We start from the raw sequence: 15,872 nt of genomic DNA on the forward strand, positions 1-15,872 counted from the left end.
AGAAACGCATCCTCGCGTGCACGCTGCAAAATGTGACCAGATGCAGTCGGACATCCTGGTATTTTCTGCATATGAAGTTGCATTTGATTTGATGTATTGGGGCATATTAAATAGTACCGTACTGTAGGTACTGGAACGTAGCACATGACGTACGTCTGGTGTAATTAATAACATAATGGCTGCATGCCATTCAGCTGTGTCCAGAGCCCTGGCATTATTACAGGCTGGCACACTGTCATGGTTTACTGAGGCACATCAACAACATTTAGCCATCATTAATGTAGTTAATTACACCTGAGCTTTTCATGCTTTGGCCAATCAAAATGCCCAGGAAATAAATCATTTCTCTCAGGCTGGTCTATCTATCCGAAACATGTTTTTAGTTAAAAATGTATGTCTGAATTAATAATCTAAACATTCATTTGGTAGTAAAGAAAACTGTCATTATCTTCTGCCCTTACAAGTTGAATTTTGGATCCCTTACAATAATTTTGCACTTCTATCTTTTTGCATTGTTTTCATTGCAGTTTGCTGAGTCAACAAGAAAACGGCCAATAGCTAAAAGCAGCAGAGCCATGCAACGTCAGTTACTTGGGAACTGTGCGTTGTTTTGTAATATTTTCCACTGGCATCTGTTTCGGCTATTAGCAGAAAATAGAGAAATTGGCGTCCATCCACAAACCAACATAACGTCACAAAGTAATCATGCTGTGCTTGAGGTTGGTGTGGACGAGTGTAATGACGTACTGAGAGATACCGGCTATGTGTAATCAGCTTCTGTTGTTACTGGAAGTCCTTTCTCAAATTTTCTGTTTAGCTTTGCTCTATGACAACATGCCTACATTCACAACTGACTAACAGCCTCAAATGGGCCCAAATTCCTCAAATCCACAAGGAAAAGTACAACTTCTACAGCCCTGACTACAGAGCACATGAAGGCACACATTACTTCAAACCATATAAAAGTGACTTCACTCCTGAAGCCAGCACCATTTATCATGAGACACAAAATCAGACAGTTTAACGTCGAGTCGTTTTAATACTGTTCTTTTTCTCAGCATTGCTTTTCCGACAACCACATACACAAAAAATGACATAAATGACAAACATAAAACAATAAGGAAAAAGTTTCCCTAAATAAACAGGGAAGGTTCTGTAACAAGCGTGTTATGTTGAAAATATTTCAAACATTTCCTGCTCCTCTCACTGTCCAAAGCAATGCAGAGAGTCTCCATTTGATATACTGAGAGAGAGCAGACGCTGTATATGAGCATCTGTGTCTGTGTTTATACTGGAATATTGACAGAATGAAGAAAGTAGTGAAGCCAAAGAATGGTAAGTTGATTTTGGACAGTGGCTGGAGCGTAGTGCATTAAGTCAATGATAAAGCAAACAAGCGTACTGTAGAAGTGGAAGCTAAAGAATAAAGTGAAGGACGCACACACACACCTGAACAAACTAACTGATAGCTTTCCAGCTGTTAGATAACAAAGAACTGAGGAAAGGCTTTTTTAAAACCTGACTAAAATGACTACATTTCATTTCATTTTTCTGTATTTTTAGTTTGTAATGTATTATAATGCCTTGTCTCTTGAGGCAAAACAAAGGCCCTTTTGTCCTTGTGCATGTAACATGACACTACAAGATGTCAGTAAGGCCAATGTCAAACCAACAAATGTTGCTAAGGCACGACTCTGTAAACCTATTTATACCTTGCAATTTAAGATTCATTCTCATGAAAGGAAGAGACATTTAAAGTAGCACTAAAAGTTTGTGACAATCTCAGCTCCAGACAGGAAAAAGAGAACAAATACATCTGAACGGTGCATTTAGCGTACATTTCACAGTCTGCTTGGCTGTAAACAAGCAAAGCAATCTCCAAAGCCAATAATCCTTGTTGACCAAAACATACTGGATGGTTAGAGAGGAGGCACAGAGAGCCAGTGAGAGGAGGCCAGAGAACACAAACCTACAGGGGGACAGTGTCTAGACCATATCTAAGACACCATACGGTCAGCAGCTCCAAGAGGAAACTCGTGCCTAAAAGTCACTGACGCTCACAGCAAATTGCCTTCAAGCTCTTTGAACTTTCTTTTCTCGGCACGCGTGTGCTGCTTTATAGGAGTGGGCTTTGTGGCAGAAGGCCTTTGAACACAGTTTTGAGAGCTTTGGCGGTCAAAAACAGTCGGTGGCTTATCCTCATGTAGTGCTGGCAGACCTGGCACAGAGAATGAAGTGTCTGACACTCGACAGTTACATTCACTTGGTGAGTTATTCAGACACATTCTGGTGAAGCTCATACAAAAGCATTCGGTACTGACAACTGATTTCATTTTTTAGTTAAAACTTCTTACATAGATATTTGACTACTGTTGGGTGCTTTTAGCGCTCGTCTCAACAATGTGAGCTGCTGTTTACTTAAGCACTCACTGCAAATAGCTCTGGAGAGTTATAACCTAAACGCAGGCTTTTTCAAGGGAGCAAATAATAATGTTTCAACTCACAGCAACAGCAATACTGAATGGACATCAACAGCAAAAAAGCACAATAAAAGTACAAAAAACACATGACAAAAACAGAATATCATGATATAAGCTAGACGAAACAGCCTTCCCATCACAGCAGGCAAAGTCCATTCTAAATGGCTCTTCATTCAGTCCATTTATCTTTCACAGCAAATTTATCTCCCATGGATGTGTGGAGAGAGTTGTGCTAGATCTGTTGAGAGTGAGGAATCCAAATCTGCAAGGTTGTGTTCAAATTAGACGGTCATCAACCAATTACTAGCTTTTTTTCAGTTGTGTTTTTGCATTTCCTTAAGCAACCATCAGTCTTGTGGCAGTTCCTGACTGGGACAATGTAAAGGAAAAGATAATCTCTTTTCAGTGCAAGTTCTTTCTATAATCCACATGGACCAGTCAGAGTTGGTCAAAAACCCATTTTGTACCGTGATGTGTGGTCGAACCATCACACATCACTGTTTCCATTCAAACCACTGTCACTTAGTCCAGTTCTGTAGCACAGATGTTAGGGCACTGTTCTCCATGCTGTATCTCCCAAATCCAGCAACACGATTACAGCTCATTCACGTTTCTTTCATATAAACAAAGACATTTTCTTTTATAAATGAGCCATAGGTTACAGTTGTGTCAATGCAAAAAGGCACTTCTGTTTTCGGTCTGCTACTGAGACCCTTCAAGTTGATTGCACTTAGTTTAATCACTTGGTGAAGTTTCACCATCATCAAACTCTAGATGACACTAAACCACATCCTGATCATTGTCCCACAGGGGTTAGCACATTTCCAATATGCTGTAACCTTAAATTCATTATTCAGTATCTCTAAAACAGATGATCTAGTATGTAGTGTTGTCACTGGACAGCAAAGGGCTGGTAAGTGCCACTTTTCCAATTGTGGATATCTGAAATTGGAATGAAAATGAGACTTTTTAAGCATTCAGTGAGCCATAGCAGGACCTCACAAGTCAGGGTGGGCAAGGCCACTCTGCAGAATCTTTCCAAGTGTTTGTATTTTATTGCATCTTAGAAATATGATGGCTTTAGTGATACTAGATTGTTATTTGATGGACAGTGTCCTTGCATCAAGGGTATCTCATAGTCCAAACCCCCATTTTGCTGCAAGGATGGAGGTGGCTGAGGAGTATGACAGCGGCCAATCTCAGGCTGTTTATGGGGGAGAGTACCATTTCCCCCATTTTCCAGGCAGGCCTTTATCCCCTCCAGTTCCATGGGATCTGAATCAGCTGGGCCAAGCTCTAGCTCCATCCCTGCCTTTGCCTGCCTCCTCTTTCGCACACAGATGATTGTCCCAGCCACCACTGCCAAGCCCAGCACCAGTGCCAGGGCAGCCAGGGCCGGGATGAGAGTGTATGTCAGTGGGCCTGGGGTCTCCACCCTGGACTCTGAGGATGTCAGTGAAACCCCTGTGGTGTGAGCCTCTGTACATGACCCTGTCTCAACAGAGCTGTTGGCCCTAGAGTTGACTCTCTCGCCCAGGGGACTGGCACAGACTAAGTAGGTACAGTTGGGTCTCAAACCACGCAGAGTGTACTCAGGGTAAGATGCCGGTACACTCAGGATAATGGGGCGGCGGTCAGGCCCTGAGAGGTTACGGTAGGTCAACCTGATGCCTCGGATGTGTGGCCGGGTCTCGATGAAGCGGTGCAAGTCCAGAAGGATAGATGTGGAGGTCACCTGCCGTGAGCTGATGGCATCAAGTTCAACGGGCATCACAGGGGCAACTATCGAAACTTCTGTTGCTGAAGGTTTTGGTGGCTCAGGGACCTCGTCCACATTTTCACAGTAGAGGCCAGAGGTTCCTGAAGGACACAAACAGCCGAGCTGACCCAGTGGGTCAAAATTACAAGTGCCCCCATTGAGGCAGATGTTTGGTGGGCAGATGTGTGGTTCATATTCCCCGCTGGTGGAGCTAGGGGAGACTGGAGCTTCTGGTGGAAGAGGGTAGGGGGTTTTTGAGGACACTGTTTCCTCACTGGGTGGAGGAGGAGGAGGAATGGCGTTAGTATGGGTGGTTTCTGGAGATGTTGTGGGTATCTGGGGAACAGGAGTACTTCCAATTGGGGAGCCAATCAGCACTGTTGTGGTAGGTGGACACCCAAAATCTTTGTGCTCCAGTGCTGAAAGCTTCTTCCCAGCATTAACTAAAGGAAAGTGACATCTGGTTTCCTCAGGCCTCCCAAGATTCACTTCCTTCTCCTTTAGCCAGACAGGGAACCAGGCTAATGGACACAAGCAGTTAAATGGGTTCTCAGCTGCGGTCAGGTGTATCAACCGAGGGAACGTCTGGAAGAAATCCTGGGGAAAACCCTGAAGATTAAGTCCACTAAGATCCAGCTCTTGAAGTCCAGTCAATTTCTGGAAGTCCTCCACCCTGAGCTCGCCCAGAGGGTTTGCAGCCAGGCTGAGCTTGATCAGTCCCTTGAGGGAGTCCTGCTTTAGGGCCTGGGGCACCTCAGTTAACTGGTTTGTGGAGATGTCGAGCTCATGGAGATTCCCCAAGGAGGCTATGAGATCCTCGTCCACAGAGGTAAGCCCCAGAGAGGCAACCTTAAGGGCCTCCAGGTGGGGGGTCTGGAGATCTGAGGGCCCCAAAGGTGGGATGTTGTTGTAGCTGAGGTCTAGAAGTAGAAGCCTGGGGAAATGAAGGGATGGCAGAGAAGTGATCTGGTTCCCTTGGAGCTTGAGTTCCAGTAGCCTCTCTAAACCTTCAAAAGCTTCTGGATGGATGCTCTGAATGCGGTTTGCATGAAGATACAGCCTCTCCAGCTGGACCAACCCAGAAAAACTGCCTTTGGGAATGTGGGTAATGTGGTTAGAGGACAGGTCTAAGTTCTTCAGCTTTGACAGCATCTCAAACACACCCTCTGGGATCTCTGCTAGCTCATTCTGGCTGAGATCTAGTAACTCCAACTCGCCCAATCCTTTGAAGTCATCTTGGGACAAAGTGTCAATGCCATTCTGGAAGATGTAGAGATTTTGGGTGGTGGTGGGGACACGGGGCACAGTGCTGGAGCGTCGATGAATGCAGAATATGGAGTCTTGGCCCTGGCAAGCACAGTCTGCTGGGCAGTCAGAGGATAACACCAGACCAGATGAGAGGAAGACGAGCAGGAAGTAAGGCAGCATGGTGACGTCAGGCCTAAAATTCTGAAAGACATAAGAGAGAGGGGAAAGTGTGAGGCTTTACAATACGAAACAAACTGAGACATAGAATAGACTATGAAGACTTTTAATAGATGTCATTTAGGAGAAATGAATTAGAATTATGTAAGAATTAATGTAAGAATAAATAAATGGCAGACAAATCTTTCTTTATCCCTTCCACAAACTCATCCATACACTCTGTCCATAACGTACAATACAATGGATTCAAGCACACTTTAGCCCAACCAACAAACCTTAGCTACCACACACATGCATATAAACAAACAGTAAAACTGAGTGCTCCATCAAAGTGAATTTGCTGTTTCATATCCTTGATGAACGGACACCCAAGGGATCAGGACCCACAGGCCAGGGCGACTAGTTAACAGCCCACCCAGGGTAAGTGAGAAGTTCATTCAGCCTCTTCCCTGTGTTTATGACACAGTCCTTCGCCCGTGAAACTGCACCACACTGCTACTACACACAAACATATCTAATGCAAACATGCTGCCATTGTGCTGGCGCACACACGTGTGCACCCTAAATCAGAACCCCCCCCCCCCCCCCCAAAAAAAAAAATCATGTTACCACAAACATGGATGCCATGTACAGGAATGCAGGAAATGGGGGGGGGGGATTTGGGTGTGTGTGTGAGAGAGAGAATGTGTGTGTTGGACACAGAAGGGGAATGGGGTTGGGTGACTTGCAAAGGAAAAACAATCCATCAACTTAAAATTCAGATCTAATTTAGATCAGACCAGGAATGTGTGACAGAAGACAAACAATCAAGCTCATTCTTAACCTGCTACAGAACTTAGGTATTTTCTTTCTTTTCCTCCCCTTGTTGTAAACTCAGGGAGACTATGGAGACTCAGCGTTTCATTGGCCTGCAGGGCTACCATGAAAATCTGTTTGAAGTGGATGAGCTAACAATTGTTTTCTATCGTAGATGTACCCTCCAGTAGGATGGGCCGTGCGTTCAATTTATATAGAGATGCGTGTAAACTCTGCTGCGTGGTCAACACAAATGATTGGCTAGTATCATAGGTTCAAGTCTGGAGAATGAGACCTGCAACCCCAGACCAGTCGGAGCCCAAAAAGACTTTTTCCCAACTCATTTGATTTCATCAGGCTTATTCTGGATAGGCTATTGTGGTGTGAAACAGTCCAAGAGCCACAAGGACTGAAACTTGAGAGTGACCCTGGCAACAGTCAAAGGGAGTTTAACTAGCGGTGAAGAAGATGAAAACAAATGAAAGTCAATAGACTTTGCAGGAATGAAAATATAAAATGGCAGCATTTTCAAAGATTTGGAAATTGTACTGTCTCTTCCATGGAGCCAGAAATGATATACGAATTCTGAATTTACAATGAACTGTTAAGAAGAATTGGGAAATGTTTTATATCATCAACTAGTGCAGTAGTGGATCTTTTGTCTTCATGTGCATCAGCCCACATCTGGCCTTTCACTTGTTGCCTATTTACCTGTTACAGCTCATACCTGCATTACACCTCTGTCTTCCCTCTCTCCTATCATCTCTCCTTCCCTCCCTCCTCTGACCTGGTTTGTGTTAGTAAACTCTTGCACTCCTGCCCTTTCCAAGACTCCTGAGGTGGAAGTTGAGGAGAAACCTAAGATGTTTTATTAAAGTCAGGGGCGCACCTCCAGCCCCATGCCTCTGCTCCCTTTCTGCCCTCTGTCTCCTCCATTTATCCCCCTCTCCTCATAACATACGAGGTCAGAGCCTGCCAGCTTGGTAGGAATTTGCAATATTCCTTCAAAATCTGCCTTTATTAAGCACAACAGGAAGCAAGGGAAAGGAAAGAAAAGCAAAGCGAGTGGGGGAGGAGGGAGGGACACAGAGAGGTTAAAGAAGTGACGATTACCACAAAGAGCACTGATTCTAGAGGAAAACACAAGATTTAAACACATATTTTTGGGTGTTTTAAAAACCAAAACCGGGACTTCAAGAACAGTTAATATAAACCAGAAGCTACAAAGGCTCCATTGGCACACATGAGAAAGATCAAACCGCTAACCCGCTCACATGACAGGCTACACACTAAGGCAAAGTGCCACACTTTAATTGGCTGGTCTGTAAATACTCAGTTCTCAGCATGTTTCTAATGCTTTTCTTTGTTTTATAGAAAGTAACTACAATATTCTGACTCTTACCAACGGGCGGCAAGAAGGCACAACAATGAGGTGAAACACAATGGGCTCGAATAGAATAAGAATAAACCTCTTTCAGTTTGTTCCGTCTTGTTGTAAACCGCAAAGTGATGTCTTGTCTTTGACAGGTTCTTAAGTTTTGAATGAATCAGTTTCCAATTATATTTGGACTTCAGTTGATACTTGTCTGAACAGCGTCTTCCTGTGTCTCTGCCAAAACGTGAAAATGGCGGGAAAATCCTTCTAGATGGAAATGGGCCATGTGCTGCACTGACACTGGAGACAAATGTTGATATAGCAAGCAAGATTTGATTTGGATAAACTTTCACTATATTTAATTACAGCCTGGAGAAGCTTCTGACATATCCTGCCAAAGAAAAACATAATCTCTTTGGCAGATCTAAAGACTGAAAAAATACAAATAGTGTGTTTGTAGATTTCACTTCTCCACATCACACCTCATAACACACAAGATGCATACTGGACCACGATTGGCTTCCAAACTAGCTGACAAGCTGACTAGCTTACTTCTGAGTGCAGTAACAATAAGTAAAACAGAGTCAAACACTTTGACACAAAAGATTCGTTCTCACACTACAATTCATCACAAGAAGCCACTGAATTAAACGTGACCCAGAGCTCAAGCATTACTGTCTTCAAGTGTGTCAGTGTGACAGTGAATCTGTGAGGAGGTTAAATGAAAGAAAACGTCCAGCATCACGTTGCTAAAGCCACCAAACCGCTCTGTCACATCAGAGAGGAAAAGGAGCTGCTATCTTATTCTAACTGAGACATAAAGCGACCACGAGCAACAATGCACAGCTTGACGCACACAATGAGGCAGCTTTCTCCTCTGATGACAAAGTGTCACTGCTGTGACACGGCGTGCTTTTGTTCGAGGTGCGTGTCTAAGTTTAAAGGCATGCTCTGCTCTGGAATCCGGATCTTCCTTTGTGTGCAGTCACTTAATGTTTATAGAACAGTAACAGGGTTATAATAAGAGCAGCTCGTCCTTCCTTTCACGGTGCTGCCGCTGTCACACTGGCGTGAAGTCGATAATTTGATGACAGAGAAGCGGAGGAATGAGTGGAATACGAATGAGAGAATGACTGTTGAATGATTGTTGAGTCGAGAGAGGAAGGCCTTGCTTTTGACACTTCTTCTAGTCTGCCTGTCAAAATGAAGGTTTTACCCTTTGCACAAATCAAGACATACTCTCCCATAAAAAGCCCATGTTCACAGTGTGTATGTGGTCTTGAGGCTGTGCTGATCCAAAAGGCCTGTGTCAGGACATGCACTGCAGGTAAACCCCCGACAGCACAGAGTGCTCTGTGCAGCTGGGTGGTGCCTCCAAACCTCCATGACAGCAAGCATCCGCCCTGCTGAAGCATCCTTGTTTGAGAAACTGAATCCCTTCACGCTTCAGACGAACCTGACCTCTGACCTCCCTGTGGGTAGAGGCGGGACAAGACATACTTTTCCCTGCGAGGTCACAAAGTATCTGCTTATTTGAGTGACTTTTGGTTTTGTCTTGGGGGAGGCGACAGCATCCTCCCATGTGTGGATGTCCTCGGCAGGTCAGCTGACAGCCTGAGAGCGCCTCTTCCAGCTGTGGCTGTTGTTTGTGTAGCTTCATGCCACCATTGTTGCGTTTTATTTTCACACTTGGTCCCAGTCACCATGTTTCATGATGAGATTAATTAAAATGCTGCACAGAAGGCCTCTTTTTGCCCCTTTCAAAAACTAAATGCTGGCTCTCTCTTTGACTCTGTCGATCTTTTAAATTATGTTGTGTTCACGTTTTACTCTTGATGATTTTTTTTTTTTTGAACAGCTCTGAACAAAGTAGTGCTTAACTGATTACACATTGCATGATCAAGTGTTTATTTTCAGGTTTAATCTTTCACTGAGGGCAGTAGGTTGTCACACCTTGGTAAGTGCATGGTTGCAGTAAAGATAGTTTTATTAGTGAGGTGTATTATTCCTTATTTAACCCTGTGACATCTTAAGTGCATAATTTCACATTATCACTGCTGAAGACCTTTATAATCAGACTAACTTGTGTTCATTATTAGTAGTATAAACAGTGAAAGTCATGTTTGCAGCAGATTTTTGGACTGTGCTGTGCTTGTGGCATCCTTGTTGCTTGAGCTTTGACTTAGGCCTTGTCAAAGAAAAAAAAACAGAAGTTTAAAGCTCGTTAGACAAACTACAAAAGATGAAAACTGGTGGGAAAACATTTACATTGTAAACTTCAACCACAGCTACTTTCATATACACCTCCTCTGTTTTCAAACTGGCTCAGCTTTTGGAAGGAGTGGCTGATTCTTGGCTCTGTGATGCGGGTACCCAGTCAAACAACCAAAGAGGGCCAAGATGTTAAAAAACAGGCATGCACAGATTGAGCTCTAAATCATCCCTCACTTCATCTCCTGCATCCTTTTTCATGCCTGCATGGCACTACATCCACAGGACTCAGAGCTGCAGAACCAGTTCTCTTGGCTCCTCTAGAGATGTATAATGAAACGGCACACAGTATATCCTCAGCTATTAGTGTAGATAAGGCCACGCGATGAGAGAAACATCGCTGTCAAGACGACACGAAACAGATCAACACGCCGCAAAGACCTGCAGAGAGGCGCGCGCGCACACACACACACACACACACACACACACACACACACACACACACACACACACACACACACACACACACACACACACACACATTCCTGCACATGTTCACACCAGCAGACACACACACAAACACAGCGTCTACAACGCAGCTGGATTCTGTTACCCACAATACACTGCAGCCATCTCTCACTGTGAGACAGAATGAAAGGCCCACATAAACCTTTGCCCCCCCCCGTGATAAGAGAGAGGTAGAGAGAGAGGGGGAGACTAATAGACGATGAGTGTGAGAGGAAAAAGGACACGAGAGGGAGAAAGAGAAGTTTGGTGTTTTAATAGCTGGTAGCTGACGACTGCCTCCATTTATCCAGAACCTGCTGTAAACAAGGCCCGAACTTAAAGTGTATGATAAAAGCCAGATATGACGGTGTGTATGTTCTCTCAAAGTGAGGACTACACTTCTACCAACTGGATTATGGGGCGGCACACTTGGCCTTTCAGAATCATTATGTAATATTGTGGCTTGTTTCTGGGCCGTCCTGATCATCAAACGTATCTACTTAGAGGTTCTTCTGCAGAAGCACGACATCAAATGCTGTCCGTTGCTATTTGATTATATTGTTTTCCCTTAATTCCTGTCGAGGGTGAGTGCTGAGGCACAGCTGCTGTGGTTAAATCTCGCCAGGCGAGGAGGGCTGGGACTCTGAATTTATTTGCAGTCTGTGACAGCAGGAGCATTACGAAGATTAAACCATGTGATGACAAAAACAACCACAGTGGTGACAATGAAAGAGCAACAAAGGCAGCAGCTGGATCAGCTGTACAGGTATCACCTTTCCCCAAGGCAGCACTCTACAGACTCATGGTTCTTTGGACAAAAGTGTCCATCAGGCTCTAGAGGTAAAAATAACAAGGTCCATGGCGTCCCCCGCCTCGTGCTCATTGTCAGCTTTGATTGGCTGCTCCTCTAAAGGATAACTGGTTGTACTGTAGCTGATGAATAACGGAGGAAAAACATCAATTTAGTCTCTGTTGCAGACTAATGTAACACAACAGTGTTTAATTAGCTTAGATCTTAAACTTTCTTACAGCATTTACTGTCTGTGTGTCTTTAATATGAAGCCTGCTGTCCTGCACAGGAAGTGATGTGTTTACCTTTTCCACGACTCTGACAAGCACCACGTAAACAGAAAGTTAAACTATCGATAGGAAACAAAATGCAGAGGATGCACCGTGTTGAGTGAAATCAGGAATGAAGATTTCCAGGATTACGACTTTAAGGAAAGGGGGAGAGGAAGGATTTAGAGGGACTGTGTGAGAGGTGAAGGAGGAGGAGGAGGAGGAGGAGGAGGAGGAGGAGGAGGAGGAAGAGGAGGAGAAGGAGGAGGAGGGCTGGTGGAATCAGGACTGAAGGTACAAAGACGGAGAGGGGATTGTAAATTGTGTTAGAGAGCTGGTCTACAGGGAGATTACTTCATTTTCATGAAGGAAAGAAGGAGACGTGAGTTAGTGGTACAACCCTTACCTCAACTCCCACACCCCCGAAACTCCCCAAAGTGGAATATCCTGTTACCTCATGCCTGAGAAGCTTACCAGTAAAATCAGTTTAACTGCTTCAATCTTTCCAACACCCACAGCCCCAAAAGCTGTTGTGTAAACACGTAAAGCATACACAGTATATATGTGTGTGTGTGTGTGTGTGTGTGTGTGTGTGTGTGTGTGTGTGTGAATGTGCTGTGTGAATGTGCTGTGTGAGTATTGCGTGTGTGCACATACACAAACAAACATGCATTAGGTTCTAATAACAGACATTAATCCTGAACACACATAAATGCCTCAGATGTTGCCTTTAAGGTTTTTTTCATTTGGTGCAAATCAGTCAAACCTTTTCCATCACTTGGGTCGTTCGTACATTTAGCTGAACTGTGAAAAATCCAGCAAACAAGATTCAAATAAATCACTGAAGTGTGGAGCCTCAGCTGCTTTGACAGCTCTTGACCTTTAACCCCTGTGTAAATCTCTGCATCACAAACAGCCGACCTATACTCAGTAACAATAACAATAACAGCAACACTACAACACAAACAAACATGCATTCTACAACCTCTGACCATCAGATGAGAAGTCAGTGTAATCTCCAATAGACATCATTTGCCGTGGCCTCATTGAAATGAATGAGCAGTAGTTTTCGGCCGTGCTGGTGCTTCTTTCTGATGGCTTATTGATGATCAGGTTATGAGACTCAGTGTAATTCAACAGTCAGTATCCAGTCAGTGAGACACAGATGAAAGTCTCAATGACGCCTCAGGAGGAAAAGTCCTACAAAGCCATTTCTGAGTCTTTGCTTCCACGTCTTGATCCAAAGAGCTGCTTAGTGTGAAACAGCAAAGTTTTATGACGTAAAGTCATCAGAGACTGTGAGAAATCCCCAACAGCTTCATCATCTCCTCTGCAGCAGTTAACACCTGGGTGGTGACAAATATCGTCCAGACTGGGCTGCGACAACTGGGACAACCGAGGAGAGACTGACGGGGACCACGATAAGAAAGTCAAAACCGACACAGGACGAAACAAAAGCTGTTAAAATACGACAGAAGGAGCTGCGTTCGGGGTTTGTTGTGGTCTTCGCTCTCGATGACAGTGAACCGACTGCATGCCTGCAGTGAGGCTCACAAAGCCAAGACGCCTCTTGACTCACAACTGCAGAACATAAATATGTCAAAGTGAACACAATGGAGCGTGTGAAAGAAATAACAAACTCATACGACTCGTAAAAGCTCAATTACATCCACTTTTTAACATCTCCAGCTGCACTGAAGCTCCAGCTCTTCTTCTCTGTGCCTGAACGCCTTTCTTCATACTGTCAGTCAGTTTGGCAAACTCACACACACACACACACACACACACACACACACACACACACACACACACACACACACACACACACACACACACACACACACACACACACACACACACACACACACAATTTCACTTCATTTTCATGGTATTTAAGTACACACATTGGTGGTATAATAGAATTGTACTGTGCAGTGTTTTTATTTTCACTGGTGTACTGCACTACACTTTTACACTGTAAAAAATTGTGCCAATTTAGCAACTCTTTACACTTAGACTATACTACTAGACTACTTGTCCAGTGTCTTTGACTCTGGTCCCCCGTCTCTTCTCCTTTGTTGCATCAGCAGGAGTAACTGGCTGCTCGCTGAACAGAAAACCTCTTTGTCACAGCTGGAAGTAGCTTCACGTACAGTACAAAACCTCTTCAGCCTCCGTGTGGAAGTCAGAGGTCACAGGTCGTAGGGCAGGGTCAGGGTCAGGGCAGAGAACCAGTGTCTGCTTCAAGAACGCTTCAACCGTGCAGATGCTTGTTTATACAACAGCCTGACCTCAGAGCTGAGACGTAGTAAAATAAAACCTTCACAACTTAATCAGCCAATCACCAGCTGCTCTACGTAACACTGATGGAGAGGAGAGGGGTGCCTGAAGTCTGAAGTCAATCCCACCTCTGTTTGAAGAACAAGTGCAGTCAGCAGGCATGAATAAAAAAAAGACGTCTACGTCAGTTGTCATACGAGACAGTGGAGGTAGAGTGAGCATACTATCAGGATGAATCATCAGCAGGCTGGCTATGAACCACCCTTTCACCTGCTTACCAGCAGTAGTCACTGTATTGTGGGGGGGTGATCACATGAAATGGTGTGGCTGCACCAAACCAAACACATTATGGACTAATAATCCATCATCATTTGACAGCCAACCTTCGCCAGCTCTGTTGATGCTTTTGGCCTGTGTGGCTGCCGTAGCGACGCCTCGGTGTTGTGGTGTCTGACTCAGGTGTGCAGAGATGCCGACTTTGCTGCTCCTGCTGCTGCTGTGATGGAAATGCAAAGCAGGGTTGCGCCCAACAGCTCAAAGCTTCGAGGCTTCATTCAACACTGCCGTTCTGTTTCTGTTCAGTCTGTTTAAAGCCCGTATTTCTACACAGGCAAACACTGGGTTACACTAATATCACTGGTATTATGCTATTTGTCGAATTAGATTCCAGTGGTGGCTGCAGAGGACTGTTTCTGGCTCAACTGGCGGGCTAACGCCAACACCACAAACTGTTAGCAGCCTCTGCAGCTGATCGCAATCCTGCCATCCAAATGCTCTCTGCATGCTGTAGAGATCTGTACATACTGTACCCGTTTGTAGAAATCTATTAAACATTGTCTTATATTGTTCCATATTTTAGCTTATTTGACTTTCTAACATGTTTCAGAACTCATAATTTCACAAAAACAACAATGTCGTTCAATTCCATCATCAACAATGTGCAATAATTGGCAAATACGCAGGAGGAATTTTAGGTTTTCATTATGAAGCAGCTGACTTAACTTCATTTAATGTTCTGTGATTTTTTTTTGTTTCCATCTGCATGCTTGAGTCTGATTGGCTGTTGGGGTTGTAGGAGAGGAATTAGCCAACCTGATTTGGTGTTTTTTGGTATTTCCGCTGAGACGTATGAACACGGCGATGAGCTCAGTCAGTCAGGAACGACTGAAGGCTGTGTGTGCGTGTGCGTGTGTGCGTGCATGTGCGCGTGTGCGTGCATGATTTCACACTTCACCAACTCTGAGCCTGTCCTGTCTGTCAGCAGTTGGAAATAAGCGCGACACCTGTACTCACCTTCACACAGGTGTGCCAGTGGGTGACTGGCGGGAGAAACAACAGTCTAAATCATGGCTCCTGTTTTCTGATCCTTTCCTTCTTACTGAATTAGTTTAATCCTCCCAGGGAAGGTGCCTGTACTCCGCTTGCTCTTACGTCTTTTCTGACTTTTTACAGTTTATTGGAAAGAGAGTAGGAGGTACATGAAACCTGACAAGACAGCTTGATCCCATTAGTCATATTTTTATGACAGCTGAAGATACCGGAGCTGATAAAGGCTCAGTCTGAGTCCGTTGTGCAGCGCTCCTTCACGTTAGCTCGGGGCTGATTTTTCCAGAATGAAAGTATTAAAGCTATGATAAGCAAACTTTTTTCAAGCAAACACCTCGAAGCAGTGAAGCGTATTATTAGATCTCCCTCCTCCCTCTCGGATCTGTCAATCCCTGCCCTGCCGTCACTCGTCTCTCCTCTTAATGACTTGTTTATATCTGAAATCGGCATCCAGCCTGAAGCTTTGGCAGAAGCCCCAGAAGCAGTTCACATTCAGCAAAGCGAAGGTTCACAGAGAGCTGAACCGGCCTTGTTTTCCATGTGATAAACATCCCTGAGCGCTCCTTTCTTGACGTGTCCTGCTGTCGTTGTTGCGCTGTTACAAACTGCAGCTTTACAGTCCACTTGTTGCCGCTCTTCATTCCTTTCTCTCCTC

The 15,872-nt window shown here is 44.5% G+C and overlaps 1 protein-coding gene across 1 annotated transcript in view; it reads right to left on the reverse strand.

Annotated features, from left to right (window-relative positions):
- Positions 1-1,022: 1,022 nt before the first annotated feature.
- LOC139338417 (vasorin-like) overlaps positions 1,023-15,872 on the reverse strand; it is a 30,479-nt gene continuing 15,629 nt past the window's right edge. Inside the window, exon 2 of the mRNA XM_070973393.1 lies at positions 1,023-5,688. Coding sequence (XP_070829494.1) covers positions 3,544-5,667 — 2,124 coding nt within the window. The 5' untranslated portion in view covers positions 5,668-5,688 and the 3' untranslated portion in view covers positions 1,023-3,543. The remainder of the gene's footprint in view (positions 5,689-15,872) is intronic.

Source organism: Chaetodon trifascialis, chromosome 2, assembly GCF_039877785.1.
Source record: "Chaetodon trifascialis isolate fChaTrf1 chromosome 2, fChaTrf1.hap1, whole genome shotgun sequence".
Classification (NCBI taxonomy): domain Eukaryota; kingdom Metazoa; phylum Chordata; class Actinopteri; order Chaetodontiformes; family Chaetodontidae; genus Chaetodon; species Chaetodon trifascialis.